Source organism: Lepisosteus platostomus, chromosome 6, assembly GCF_059453375.1.
Source record: "Lepisosteus platostomus isolate fLepPlt1 chromosome 6, fLepPlt1.hap1, whole genome shotgun sequence".
NCBI classification, from domain to species: domain Eukaryota; kingdom Metazoa; phylum Chordata; class Actinopteri; order Semionotiformes; family Lepisosteidae; genus Lepisosteus; species Lepisosteus platostomus.
The window spans coordinates 39,346,338-39,361,462 of record NC_142616.1 but is presented as its reverse complement, the minus strand read 5'-3'; the positions used below and the strand labels follow the sequence as shown (position 1 = coordinate 39,361,462).

Genomic DNA, 15,125 nt, shown 5'->3' with positions numbered 1-15,125 from the left:
AATCTTCCTTTAGTGAGCAATTTAATTATGTTCATATGGTGCACAGACAAAAATGGCTTAATTTAGAGATGATTGCACGCTGTTTACAACAGTCTGGATTTTTGCCTCTTTATTGATAAAGAGTTCATATGAAGAATTAACATCCTTTAGTTATGAAAGTTTCTTTCAGTCTTTGTGTTTTAGCTTTAGCTTATATTCAATATTCCTACGTTCTGTAATTCTTTTATACATAGGGTTTTGATTTTCTATTGTTGAATATATTTCTGAGGGGTCTCCTTTCAAAGTGTTTGTTGTGGAGGGGTGTTTCCCGAAAAGCCTTGTACTTTATATGAGTATGAAATCTTGTTTTTCAAGTACTGCCTTAGTGTTAGTACTCCTGTATCTCTACTTTCATGAGAAGTGTGGATAGAGCAGAAAGTGGCACACTGTCAGGACCAGTTTCTCAGTGACTGGGGACCCTGCCCCCTGTCCTTTGAATGAGATGGAAAAATTAGCTCATGACCACTTTAGTCATTCAAAACAGCACAGTTTGTAAGAGGAGGGTTGTCTACCCCAGTGTTTTAGCTAAATTGTACTCTAGGCCTGCACAGTACCTTAACTTACTCTTTGTTCCAAGCAGTGGAACATTTTCTCATTTTTCTATCTGGCCTGCTTTCCTGGGGCTGCAGAAGAATGGTTCTTGCCATACGTCATCCAAGTGGGTGCTGTGCTTCAGTGGTGGTTTGTAGCGATCCAATCCTGTATGTGAAGTGCTTGGGGAATCTTTTGAGATGAAAAGAGCTATATAAAATGCACAGAATTATTAATGAGAATCACAGCATTTTCCTGTTAGGAGGCCCACTCTTACGCTCTTCTAGATTACTAGGTCAAAAGCTGGGAATCCAACACACTTTCACCTGGCATGAACTCCTTGCTAACAAAATACCTTATCTTTGAAATGCATAGATAGCCCAGTTTTTTTCTTCCAGAAGAAGGACAAATTATTTTTCTTGAGATAGCCAACTCTTAAGAAAGCCCCTACTGTCATGCGTTTTTGGTGCAAAACACAAGTGCATAATGAACAATTTCACGAAGCAGTTTGGCTGTGACACTCCCCACACTGATATCAATTCCACGGCGAAACCCAAATATTTAGGGATAAGTCAAGCCCGGAAATCTGAATTTATAGGAATACCATCTAAAAATGTGTTGGTTCTTTTGAATTACAAAAAGGTCCTGTATGAAGGATTTTATTTTTTCTTTCAATTCTCGGAGGAGAATAAAGTCTGCCTGGCTTTGTGCGCTAAAATGGCTTTCCATTTCAGGGGAAAAAAGTAAATAAATGAAGTGGCATGTAATCTGATAAGAAGTGCTAGATGTTACTGGGAATCTTGCCTACAAGGAACATTTCTCTACTGATAAGCTATTGGGTCCTTAATGCAGCAAATACAATAGAATAATATGAAGTACAACTAAACTGTTTAACAGCAGCCATTGTATTTCAAATGCAGGTGTGTTCATACCAGATAACATAGTCACTCATTCAAAATAGCTGGGAGCAGAAACCTCTGTAGTATCCATGCTGCCTATATAGCTGCCTTTCCTCATGCAGCAAGCTGAAATGCAAAGTGCAGCTGTTTATTGACATGGGGAACTACTATAAAAGCTAAAACTAGAGTGGTTGCCTATTATTTTGAGAATCTTCAAGTGCTAAATTTGAAGTTATGGCAGTGAAAAGCATTTTGCGCTTTGCCTGTAAGCTTGTTCTGCTCAAACATTGCAAATGGGGGTTGAGCCCCCACCATTGAGAGACAATTGTACTTTGTGTTGCCGACCTAATTTCAAATATTTCACTGGTATCAGACAAATATCTGAAGCATTTTATTATTTTGGACATTTTCAGTTTGGAATTGTTTAGGTCTTGTTTATGTTTGATCGAGTTTCACCTCTCTTACCCTATTCATACATAGCATATCATTGTTTTGTACCTGGTTTTAGTCTTATTTTTGTCATATGATCATTTTCTTTCTTATTTTTTAGTTTTTTTGTTTCTGCATTGTTAACATGATTTTTTTCTTTTTTCTTCATTTTTTTTTCTTTCTGCCATTCAGTACCTCCAGATGAAATGGCCCTTACTTGATGTACAAGCAGGAGGCCTACAAAGTAGGCAAGCACTTAAAGATGCCAGGTCCCCATCTCCAGCACACATCGTTGTAAGTAAACGCCAGTCAGTCCTTCAATTTTGTAAGCTTTGTTTTTCATGTGCCATATCTCTCTGACACTTACAGATATAAGTTTGAGTAAATGAGGAATGCAAGCACTGGTGAAGGCTTGATCAATGCAGTGTAGGAGACCACCGTGCTAAAATCATCCTTTTCTTTTAGTCTTTCTTCAGAGTTGCATACAGCACAGTGTCATTGCTAAGGACAGTTGTAATAATTACATTCTTTCTCAACTATAGTTTCTTTTTTGTGTGTTTTTTGTTCCTATGCTTCTGTCACCTCAGCACTCGGAGATACAGTAGTTCAGGGGTAATGAGAAGTACTCAGAGGCAAACTGAAAGCCTGTCTGAAAGCCTCATGTAAAAGCCCAGGTGTTCCAAAGAAAATGGTTTTATTATTTGTTTTTTGAATTATCTTGACTCTGTATGAAGAACCTGGGGGTTCAAATTACGCTTAATATTTTTTTATCTTAAAAAAACATTTTGTGGATTACATAATAGGAACCCATTGTTCATGGTCTAGCAGAGGCCTAGCACTTTCAACACCATGTGAGCAAGGCCTTTTCTTTTTGTCATATTCAGCTGTCCTAATAAGGCTGTCAAAATAGAGGAAACTGTGCTCCTATTGAACCGGATAATTAGATGAACAAACCTGGTAGCCAGTGCTTATTATGTGCTTAACACTGACCTTTGACTTATTGGAATGTTTATTTACTGTTTTATTGCTATAATGTGAGTTAGGCCGATTTGTTAACTTGAGCCCCCTTTTAAAAAAAATAATGCCTAACAAGGTGTGTCAAACTGACGATGAGGAAGTGCGAGATATGGATCTTATTTTGGCTGGATGTCGACGTCTTAATGCGAGCACCAGTGCCATGGAAAAGTTGTGGTTGTGACTTGTGGTTTAAAGGACGGTTCTTACAAAGTAAAATGCCCAAGTGTTGCTTTAAAAGAGCATAGGTGTTATTGCTGTATTGCGCCTTGTTATTATGCTGCTTAAAACAAAAAAAATAAACTAACTGGAAATTAGGTCATCGAAAGGAACAGAGTATAATAACGAGACTGTTCAGCAAGTTGTACAGAAATAAAATTTAATTGCAACCGTAGAAGGAGCCCCCAGATTTGCCAGATTCTGATGCAAACTTTCTTACTCTCTGTGAAACTAAAATGCATGACCAGGATTTTTCACCTTCTCTTAAAAAAAACAACTTAACTTAAAAAAAAAAGTGGTTATAGTCAGTTGAAAGTAAAAAAGTATTGTAACAGAGACAGCCCTCAGGGGCATGGGGCTAAGAGAGAGTGTTAATGCCTGGACAGTGGGTTGGGACCTTTCGGTGATGAGGGAGCTCACTTGTCTTGAAAGCTGGTGACTGGGGTTTGATTCCCAGTAAGACCTGCAAGTTCCCCTTGAGTGTTACAGTACTTACAGAATATTCTCACCCAAAGGTCAGTCTGTGAAGATTTGAAAGGATGTTGTAAAGTAAATTCTAGAACAATCGGGCAATCTCGTCATGCGAATTTAGCGAGTTGGCACCCTACTTTGTGACTTAATAAGTGGCTTGCATTTTGTGGGAACCAAGCCTTTATTTGTTTTGACTTTGCTCGTAAAGTATTGTTAGTGAAAAATATTTTTGAAAACTGTCAAACAGGAAAGCAACACTGTGTGCTAATTTTAACAAAATGCTGTTAAAAATAACCTTGACAGAAAACTTCATTTATTTGAAACAGAAACGTATAAAGCATTATTTATAGCACAACACTGGTCTTGACGGTATGTTTATGGGAACAAAACAAAGTAGTTAATTTCCTGTTTACAATGGCAATATATTCTTTTTATATCTAGGTTTAATAGAACAATACATTTTTAACTTTTACCATAAGAAGTGGGGGTAGCCAACAAAAAAAATTATCAGGCTGTGAGTCACAACATTGTAAATACTTCTTGAGTAAGGTCTTTTTATAGTGCCTTGAGACCTTGTGTAAGTGTTGTTTGTAATTACTTATTCCAGAATTTAAACTTCTTTGGCCCTGAATTTAAGTCACAGTATCTGAAGTATCTGTGGACCAACTAGAAATGTGTCCTCATCTTAATTGATTTTAAGCAGAAGTATATTTTAAATGCTGTCATACCTGGGTTTTTGTTTATTTGAGGTATTTAATCTATTTGTAGGGGAATCCTACACACAGAAAAGGTTGTTACACCCTTGTCATTACGGCATAATACACTGCATAATACAATTTGAAGTGTATATATAACAATGATGCCAGTTGCTTTTTCTTTACATCCTACACATGGATTACCTACCAGTATCTTGTGAAAGGTGATAGGAAGGGAAATTTGGTGCATCACCCAGGTGGGTGCTGCCCTTCAGTGGTGAATGAAGAGGATCTCTTTTAATAAGTACAATGGCTTGGGATGAAAAACTTTATACATTATTATTAGCATGCCTCGAAGCATTGATTTTACTCCATGTGCCTTTGGCTGCATGGAATCATGGATTACTGAACTTGACCATTCAGGTGTGAAACTATCCAGTCATTTTTATGTACATATTGTTTTCCTTCTAAATAAATCCTGAGATGAACTGTGCTGCATGTTTTTTTTGTCATTCTGCTTTGCTTCGTTTTTTTTCCTTTCAAATGGAAGAGATATGCACCTTGACCCCTAGAGTTGGGAATGTGAATCTGAACAGGAGAGATAAGGGGGACACAGTTGATAGTGGTGAAGATAAGAAGCAATCTGAAGTTCAAGTGCCTCTAAATGAATGAAGAGAGTCCTAACTGGATTAGGTAAAGGCGTGAACAGAGAGAGAGTGAAATGACTTTTAAGGTGTGGATTCCTTGTACAGAGGAGTCCAAAAGATCCGTACTAATGTTTTTTTTAATTGAACTTTTTCTGCACCTTTTTACTACAACCTCAGGTAAAGCTTCTGAAATAAAGAACTGTGCCAGGATGCTGTCACCTTATTTTGTAGTAGAAAAATCAATCCGATCTACAGCAGTTCCCAACCAGGTTCATGAGAAGGTTTGAAGAGATACCGTGCAACTGTACTTCATCCATCATCCTTCTGTGGGATTATTTTTTTAAACATTTTTTAATGTTTTATTTAAAGTTTACAAGTATGAAGTCAGGCCCTTTCGTATGTCTTGGTCATCTAGTTGCTAGGGGCTTAATTTTTCAATAAATCCTACAGGAAACCAGTGGGATTCTAGAAATTTACAATCAAACACTTTGTACCAAGCACCTTCAACTATTTGTGTAAAGAAGTATCTGCAGTTTTCCACCCCTTTTTCTACTACCGTATTTTAATTGTCCTTTTCTTCTTAAATTTTACACAAAGGCATTTGGGGCTGTTCTAAAACAACTATTAAAAGTCACAAGGGTCAATGTCCAAAGAAAAAAGTGCATAATAGCTAAAGGGAAGATGCAAATGTATAATAAAAGAAAATACATGTTGACCAAAAGAGCAAATCCTCTTTTTTTCTAGTGCACTGGAATAGTCTTACAATGTATTAAAATATAATTACCAGCGATTTAGGACTTTTTAAGATTGTTGGTTTTCTAAAAGAGCGTTTTGTCAGTTTCGTTCTGTTGACAGGTAAGGGTCAGGTCATGGCTTATCCTGATCTTTGAGTTTTGCTTTTACTTTTAGTTTTATTTTGTAATATTGTGAGGAACTAAGATTCATTGAAAATACTGGCTATAATTATGGCTATGTCTGGTATGGGTCTCATTGTCTACCCTTAGAATGAAAAGAAAGTAAGAGCAAACATCTGAACTTACACTAACACATTTTGCTGTTGTATGCTGATTTAGTTGTTAAGGGGCATAGAATTAGGTTACAATATTTATAAAGAACAAAAACTCAGTATGTTGACATAAACTCTTTAACATCTGTGCGAAGAAAAAAATTAAACTTTTTTTAATACAAAGTGTTTCATATTTAATGCTTTTTATTACACAAAGTCTTATATTTTGCCTCATGTTAAACAAAAATCAGACTGTGTTTGGTTAGGGAAATGTGGCAGGCAGTTGTTATTATTTCTATTTTGCAAACTGCTGAAGAGTGTTTGTTTTTTCTGAAAATATTAAAAATCTCGGTCTACTTAGAGCAAACGTACACCTAAGCTATCAAAACTGCACTCGCTAGCATTGAGGTTTCTGAATGAAATCAAATACTAATTAAACCATTATATGTGTTTGGATAGCTTTTGCCAAGGTTTGGTGGAACTGCTGACTTTAGAGTGCAAAGAGGAGGATAAACTCCTAGCCCCCGATAGGAAACATGTGTTACTTCGTGCTGGAATTTTACAGGAACACTCAACTGGTGCCTCGGATAGCTCAGGATCTCCATGACAGGTTGTGATATGAAGCAGCATGACAGCAGAGCTTGCACTATTCAGTAGTCACCCTTAGGACAATGCGGCATGGTGCATTATTGGAGTGGCAGGACTGTGGGTGACATATCGGGGGCCCTCACTTATTGCTTTAAACGCCTGTGCTGAGCTTTTAGTGCTTTGAACAGCCTGCATTCCAAGAGAAAGTCCAGGTGCGTTGCCTTTTAAGACCTGGAAGAAGTTATTTCCCTTTTTTTAATGTTTTAAAAAAAGGGAAAACACTTTTTTGGGGAAAACACTTGAACTTTAATGTAACTTTAAAATACTTTATACGTGAATGCATGTTATTGATCACTTTTGGTTTCATGGGAGACAGTCATCTTGTCTGCAAGGGACAGCGAATTCATACACATGTAATAAACAGCACTTATATATGTTTATTAAGTATATATAAAAGAGTTATATCAGAGAAAAACCTGTTTTTTGTTAATATCTACCAGATTGAACATTTCTAGGGGTTAGTTTGTACTGCATTATTAACCCTTTTTAATGTTTGTTAATTTATTAAAGGTTATAAGAAAGCATACGTGGAATTTGCAGCACATAAACTAAAACATAATAACAAATAACTAAAGCATAGTTTTTAAAAGAGTTCTGATTTCACTCTAGCCTTAATTGATTAAATTTCAACTTTAGTTTCTCCTAACTATGCGTGTGTTTTACATGGCTCATTAATAGTGCTCCATATTGGATGATTCATATGTATTTATAATCTTTTTTTTCCTTACTGAAATAAGGATTTCATTAGGGCTAGCTTTCAAAATGAGAAAGGAAAGAAGAGTTTTTGTATGGCAGTAAGGCTGTTTAGCTTGGTACCGTTTACTTGTATAGTTCAGTTTTCTTGTGGTATTGATGAGCATTCAGAAAACCAGTCTCCACTGCTTCAGAAAACAGACCAATAACTAGAGCAAACTAAGTCAAGTGTTGAGGAGATGGTGAGGGTGGAGGCAGGAGGCAAACATCTGTAAAAATGTGCTGCACTATCTTTTTTCTGTGGAGCTGCTAGTATGCTTCCTTAAAAAAAACTTGAAAACGGATACCAGAGCTTTAGAGAGCGAACGTCTTTTCCAGAGTACCTCAGTCTGCGCTGGAGCGGGTCAGGTCTTAACGATAGTAGTTAAAATTGACAGGCTGGGAACTGGGGCAGAAACAAAAAATGTCATTCCCTGGGAGTCTTGTTCTCTGGACAATGTCTCCATTGTTTTCTGGGCTTTTCATAGGCAGCAGGGGATATTGGAATGTTAACCGTTTCCTAACCAGTTCCTTTCCAGCAACAATCAAGTATTTTCTATTGATTGAAATGCTGCATTGCGCTTTGCATGGGATGTTCCAATTAGGTTGGTATAAGCAAAGGAATGTCAGCAGCAACACGTATAAAGACCTCTAAGGCCTTAAAGGTAATGAAGTGCTGTAAAGGTCTTGGTTTAATATCACTATTAACCAGTGATCCCTCTTCTGTGCCTTAGGCAGAAAGAGAAATATTTGTTTTGTACAAACTGAAATGGATAGATAGTATCTGTCAGTGGAGAACATTCACTGTAATACTATATCACACTGAGTGAAATAATAAGCTATCTCCAATATAACCTTACCTGGCTATGTCAGGGTATTAAGACAAAAGTCAAAGGGTATCTCTCGCATGTGTTTAGAGGATTCTAAATGTTTTTTTATATATCGTGGATGAAAATGCATATTTTCTTGGTTTTAGTTTTGATTTTGAAAGTGTATTCTTTCCTCTGAATTGTGCACCTGCAGATTCAGAAGGTAATAAGCCCAGCTGTGACACTGCAACACTAATACTATTAATGAGTACCCCTGTGCAGGATCTGGACTGTGTGTCAGCTTTTAAGGCAGTTCTGTTGTTGGTTGAAGTAATTTTTAAAATAATTTTCTGCATGGCTGTGAAGGCTATCAGGTGCAGGAGATTTAAAACTAGCGATACAAAAGCAGTGCACTTCATTCAAATGGTTTTATACAGTATTCTGCCATCTCTGCTTTAGAAACATGACTTTCAGTAACTCCTAACTTATATAACTTTTAGAGGCAACCTGTAACACTGAGCATTGGATTGTTTCCATGAGCAGAGATGATGTATGGTTTTCAATGAAAATAAATTGTTCCATATCCATAGAAGCACAAGAATGCAGTAAAATAAAAAGAAGCTGTAACAGACACTATAACTTATGGCAGTCAGAAGGTCAATAGAAGACTTTTGTGTTTGCTGTTATGATTTTGATTCAGACACCAAGAGTGTGTGTACAATGTCAAATCACTTAAGGTCACATACCAGCAATCGTAACAATCCAGCTTAGACAAAGCAGAGTTTCTTGTTACGTTTTCTGAAACTAAAAACTACTTGCCTTATTGTATTGAGATCTTTTTCTGTGGCATTAACTCCGTTTGAACTTCGCTTCACAATGTGTGATCTATCCTTGTATTTCCAAGGGAATATACAGTAATATCAATATTTTATTTAAAAAATAAAAGGCCATTTGTAATTTGCAGGGTTTTGGGCTATTAAAAGTAGTGTCATACTTTTTGAGTCACTAAATCTCAGAAATCCACCTTATGTTTAGTCAGTGATCCACAAAATTAATAACTTAATTTTTAAATGCCCACCGGGTTTCTTTTAGTAAGTGGGATAAGCTGGATTCACAAAGCTTTAACCAGTTGACCTGAGCCAGCTGTTTTGACGATAATACACTCTTCAGTTGGATGTTCCATATTAATGTGACATCACACCAGTTGTATTTAAGTACCTATTTGTTTGACTCTGTCTAAATGAAGATGTAGCAGCTGACTGACATTTTAAACTCTTTTTAAATCATAGTATTTAACTTTTGGTTCAAACACCAGTTGGCGGTTCGTGTTTCTGAGGTTCAAGCCAGCTGCCAGCAGTTATTTGTGGAATAAATGTCCACAGAAACAGAAACACGTTCACTGACTGTACTGGTAGATCTGGCTAAAAGGGACTGTTATGTTGGACTGCTCTGGGGACACACTACATAATTCTAGAGAGGATTTGGGGGGCTGTGTTATTTAATTTAATTCACCAGCTTTGACCTAGGATTCACATTCTGTCTAGGTTCTGTGCTGCTACCTGAAAAATGTCACTGATGGCAGTGTAGCTTTTGTGTCTCAGAGGGACTGACAAACTCCAGGACTCAACGTCTGCAGAGTTCTCCAGATGTTTGTGCACATTGGCTCAAAGGAACAAGTAAATGTTAATTCCACACTGAAAATTGAAAAAAAAACTTTTTGGCTTCTGGTGTGACACACACAAAACATGTTTCTTTATTTCTACTTTTCTATGTGGAATTAACCTTTACTTATTCCTGAGTTTTCTAGATTTTATTGTAAATATGGTCTTAATTGAGTTTATTGCTTGGAAAAAGAGGCTGAACCAGTTGTTTTTAGGTCTTAATCAGTTGTAAATTGAAAGATATCTGTGAAGCCTATAGGACCCTTGAGGCCTGAAGATACCCATTGCTTTTGTAATGCTTTCAGTGTAAATCGTCTCTGAAAGCATTATATTGTGCTTTTTCCTCTTTCCTTCTTAAATCCTCCTCTTCATCTCCTCATTCTTCTCCTCTTTTCCTCGTTGTTCTCCCTAGGCCTAAAGGCATACATATAGAGTGGGTTGTTAACCACCCTTGTGAATAAATACTTGTTCCTCTGCTCTCATGTATAAAATTATAAAAGGACATCAAGTAAAATGTGAGCAAAGCCCAATGTTAATAACCTGCAGAAGCAGCTGACTGATATCAAACCAACGATAATCTCATATTCTCTGTATCTGTATGTCTAATGTGGTTTGGCATGCTCTCCGGAGACCTAAGATTTTAAAAAATAGGTTGTAGGATTTTGAAATACATTCTTTACATTCATGCCCTAGTTGGATAATGTGCGTTTATAATTGTGTGACTCGGGACGTACATCTTTCCATTTCAGGGACCCCTCTGCTTGGAATTCCCCGGACAGGGAGATCTGAGTCTTCACCAATTTCAGTTGGTGAGAATTGAATTCCAAGTATCTTGTAGCTGGTTTTAAAATGCAATGTTTGATTATAATCTACTTTGTGACTGCTGCGTGTGCAGTAACTGTCTTCCATATGCTCTGTGTAGTAGGTGCTTCCAAAAAACAAAGCTACCCATTACACCTCAGCAGGATGCTGTTTTAAAATGATTAGAATTAATTTTTTTTTGTGGAAACCTGGAAGAAGCTTCACAGGACTGAGTAATCAAATACTGCAGTGCTCTTTCTTGTGGTTGTTCTTGACTTTAAAAGGAGTAGGTTGTAAGATGATTGTTTTGTTTTTTTGTTTATTTACAGGGTTACATTCTATGAATCATTAAGGCTTCTTTACATTTTTCAGGAACGAAATCCCTTTAACCTATGAGGAAACAGTTACTGCACACATGTATGAAGGGCTGGTGGGTAATCTCTACTGCTGGGTAATGCTGTTTTTCACGAAATGCCTTAGTGTAACTGTTTTAAAAAGATGCCATCATTTCTGGTACACTGCTTACTGATGTGCATGTAAAGACCTGTTGTTTTAAAAAAGTTTCAGAAAAGGTCAAGCAATTCTTTGGTAAGATATGCTTAACTGTATTAGAACAAAAATGACTTTTTCATCTAATTATTTCAGAATGATGCAAAAAAACACCCGGAGTGGAGTGTTAAAATATGCCAAGTTTTTGCCACCCCTGCAGCGTTATTTTGGTTAGTCAGAGTTTCTGTAGGAGGTATATACTTTGGTGTGATTAGTACATTTCTGTTGTCCAAATGTTTCACTTTCCCTTAGGGTATAGAATAGCGATCAGCATGTTATAACCTCTTTCCTGTCCTTCAGAAACATTCAACTTTTATTTATATATTTATGTACATTCACCTTCTAAGTTGTCATTTAAAGAAGCTTCAAAAACATTGAATATTGATGCAGTTCTGTATTACACTTGTCATATTTAGAAGTATCATTTGAGTTTCTCTTATTGCCCGTTGTTTTTTGGTGAGGAAATACATTTTTGGGGATAGCTTTTGTGCTTTACGGAGTATATCTGCTTTCTGTGGAAGATCTCTGACTGCTAGAACTTGTTTTGCTAGCTTCAGATGGAAATTCTGGGTGTGTCATTTTCTGTCTTCAATTTTCTCTGTAATAGTTTAGTGAACCATGAGCTGTGTCAAAGGTTGACAAGATTAGCAGCACACAAACTGCATTTATTGGTACCTAGAGAATTCATAAACAGAACATCCTTGTTTCAGTGCATTTGGGTAGCCAAGATTTGGTTACAGGATTAATTGGTAATAATGAAGCCCAGTGGATCAAGTCATTGTGTACATCACATATTGTCTTATTCCTTGACAGGTTAAGAAGAGAGTCTTGCTCTCAGCTGGTGTTTCATTTTTCAATATTTGATTGTGATACTGGAATGAGATTTGGTGTGTGACATTGATGGTATACTTAGGAATTTTTCTGTGTATTTTCACACTCTAGTCCATTTTGTAATGGTTGTTTTAATTTGAGGGTTTTTATACAGGTTATAGCATGTCTGTGGTTGCTGTTTGAAAATTGCACTCCTTTCACGGAAGCTGTGGTGTCTTGGTATATTACCTCATTGTTTTCTGGCTGTTGTATGTGGAAGTTCTCCTATGCAACAGAGATGAGTAGTAGGGACCCATTCATGAAGAAAATCACTTCTGCACAGTTGCTTTAGTGAAATCAAATCTGTGAAGAAGTGCAGTCAGAGATGCAGTGAGATGTACTCAGTCCATATACTTGGTTGTAGTTCATCTGTTTGTGGGCAGTTACAAGTTTTCAAATGTTGTGTTAAGCTTGGAGTGTTGCAGGCCCACAGCTTGGCTTCAACCCATTTAGCTGGCTGTGGTTCTGAATAACTGTGCTAATCAGAAATTGTGTGAGGCGTCCACTCAACCCTGAATTCTGAAGGGATTGCTTTGTAGCTATTTGTTAAAGTGTAAAAAAACAACAACAACAACAACAGCAGCAACTTTCTAAATGTGTCAGAATCTTTAAGAAGCAGTGCAGAGTTTTCTGTTCGGACGAAAAAAGCACATTGACATTTTGTTTAAAGATTAACAAGAAAACATAGGAGAGAATGTACTGAACTTTCTGTGGCTCCTTTTATACAAGATATCCCAAAGAATTATGTAAAAATGAAATATAGGCATATGATTTCTTATCTTAGCTTAAGTGCATTTAACTGGACTTTTTTTAATTTCATGCAGTTATACCAGAAGCAGAACTGATTCTAAGCAGTATTTACCTGAAAACCTTTCAAGAAGCGGATGCAGTCAACAAGTGTTCTTTGCCTGCTGTTTCCTGACAGGTTAAGAGCTTGTGACATCTTTTCTCATTGGATGTTTAAGGAAAGAAAAGTCTGATGGAGACTTCTTGAGGTTAAGCCACTGGCAGTTGTCTGTTGTGGTCAATGGATAAGGAACTGTGAAGATCACAGTTTTTTAGGGTTTTGTTCTCCTCAATTGGTTGAGGTAAAAGACAAGAGAAGCCGAGAATTTTTGTAGTGCTTACTCCCCCCATACTTTATTTCTGTGGTGGAACTGAGTGCGGTTGCACCGTATTATTGCTTCAGCAGTTTTCACGGAGAACTTGTTTTGACAGAACTCCAGGTGTCTCATTGTTGGGCCTGCTATGGTTCAGCAGATTTACCAATTAGTGTCAGGTCCAGTGGGGAGGGGTGGAGGGGGAAGGGGGGTAATTTGGAAGGTCATGTGGCGAAAGGGGCGCTCAGTAAGTTGATATCCGGCGTTCAGTTGGAATAGTGTAATGGAGTGGCTTGGGAAAGTTTAGTGTTGAGTGACAAATACTAACTCTGTCTAACAATGGCTAAGAGGGAAATAAGAATTCTTTACCTGTCCCCTTGGTTTGTATTGTTGCCTTGACCCTGTACTTTGGAAAATGTAGCAGTGACTAATCATAGTCCCAGATAAGTTTTTTGTGTCCCTAAGTTGTGATTTTAAAACATAAATCCTATGGGCTCTACTGTTGTTGGCACCATGTTTTGTATTCGTCACTCACCGATATGTCAGTTTGGAGTCAACATGCTATACTTACAAAAGGGAATGCATGTGCTGAACTTGTGGAATGTTTATTTTAGAATCGGATGGGAATCATTTCTACATTTTTAAAGTATTATTGGCTTTGCCTGGGTGTTTTCCATCTGTTGTTGTTTCATTGTGTGGTAGGTTAGTTTTGTTTCCATTTAAATGACAAATTTATTGTTTTGGAGAGGATGGAGTATGATGCGCTGTGTGCGCATGGAAGACATGAGTTTAACAAAAGATACCTTTTTCCCCGTAAAGCTTTCCCAGCCGTTTCTCCTCTTAATGTGCTCAGACCATCCGGTTACAGGTGACTGACGGCACCTTCGAGTGTGAAAACCACACCAGGCCACAGAGTACTCTGGCACACAGTGGACAAGGGGTGTGTAGGAGAAAAAGCTCATTAAAATGGCATTTGCACCTGTCTAGTCCATAAAAAAGCAGTGTGTATTACACTGCTGTCAAATAATTAACTGAAATTACTAATAAAAGGGTTATTTCGTTTTTTTTATAAATGTGGAGACATCTCATTAAGCAAGAGATTTTTAGCAAGTTGCTAGAAAAAAAATGCTTGTAAGCCACTCAAACCACCTACGGATCTACAGCACATTACCCCTTAATCCATTGTTTAGATTGGAAGGAAGCCCTGAAGTTTGAAGGACAATTAAAGAGAGTTTATTCATGGGTCAGTTTGGCTGGTTTACACTCTAGGGAATGAGGGTGGTATGGCTGACATTTCCACAGAAGAATTTATTGTTATGACTGAATCCTGTGTGACAGTTGAGTTTAACACCTTCTGAATGTGTGAATATGGGCTAAGGATGTTGATTGGTCCAACTGCAAGTTAAAGCGGCAGAGATGGTGTCAGAAAGTGCTAAAGGATTATTTAGGAATACTTGGTGTCTGATTTCCGGAAAAAAAAAGGTTTTGCATTGTTCATTTTTCTTTTCTTTATTACTTTCAGATGTATGTGTCACTCAGCTTACTCTCAGAGTGACCAAATACCCAAATTCAGTTTTTGTTTTGTGTAACAATTTTTACATGTTATGAATTTATAGGAAGTTTGTTTTCAAATTATTTAAAAAAATGGGATCAAGGGTGAGAGTTGGTATGGCAGTTCCTCCCAGCTGGTATAAACATATTTTTGTTAAGTAATATGTTGGATGTGGCTCATTTGTAATATTAATATTTTAGACATAATTGTGAAACTTAATCTTAAACACCCAAGTCTTTGTCATTTAACTCCAGTATATAAACCCATCTCGCAACAATGTAATGTTATTGTAAGCAAAGCACTTAATGGTAAACCATTCATTTTCAATAACCACATAGTCTAATACAAGGTCATAGTGAGCCAGAGTCTATCATGGTAACCAGCTGGCTAACGGCTTGATAAAGAGTAAACCAAAGCATCAAATCTTTGATATTATATTCTTAAAAATTTAGA

The 15,125-nt window shown here is 37.0% G+C and overlaps 1 protein-coding gene across 23 annotated transcripts in view; it reads left to right on the top strand.

Moving 5' to 3' along the window:
* tcf7l2 (transcription factor 7 like 2) overlaps positions 1-15,125 on the top strand; it is a 111,269-nt gene that overhangs the window by 37,050 nt on the left and 59,094 nt on the right. For 13 of the 23 annotated variants that reach the window (XM_088635792.1, XM_088635785.1, XM_088635784.1 and 10 more), the window contains exons 4-5: positions 2,091-2,192; positions 10,550-10,609. The exons of 2 other annotated variants lie outside the window; for them this stretch is intronic. In XM_088635792.1, the coding sequence (XP_088491918.1) occupies positions 2,091-2,192; positions 10,550-10,609 (162 nt within the window). The remainder of the gene's footprint in view (positions 1-2,090; positions 2,193-10,549; positions 10,610-15,125) is intronic. 8 more of the 23 variants (XM_088635793.1, XM_088635796.1, XM_088635799.1 and 5 more) reach the window with 2 other exon arrangements.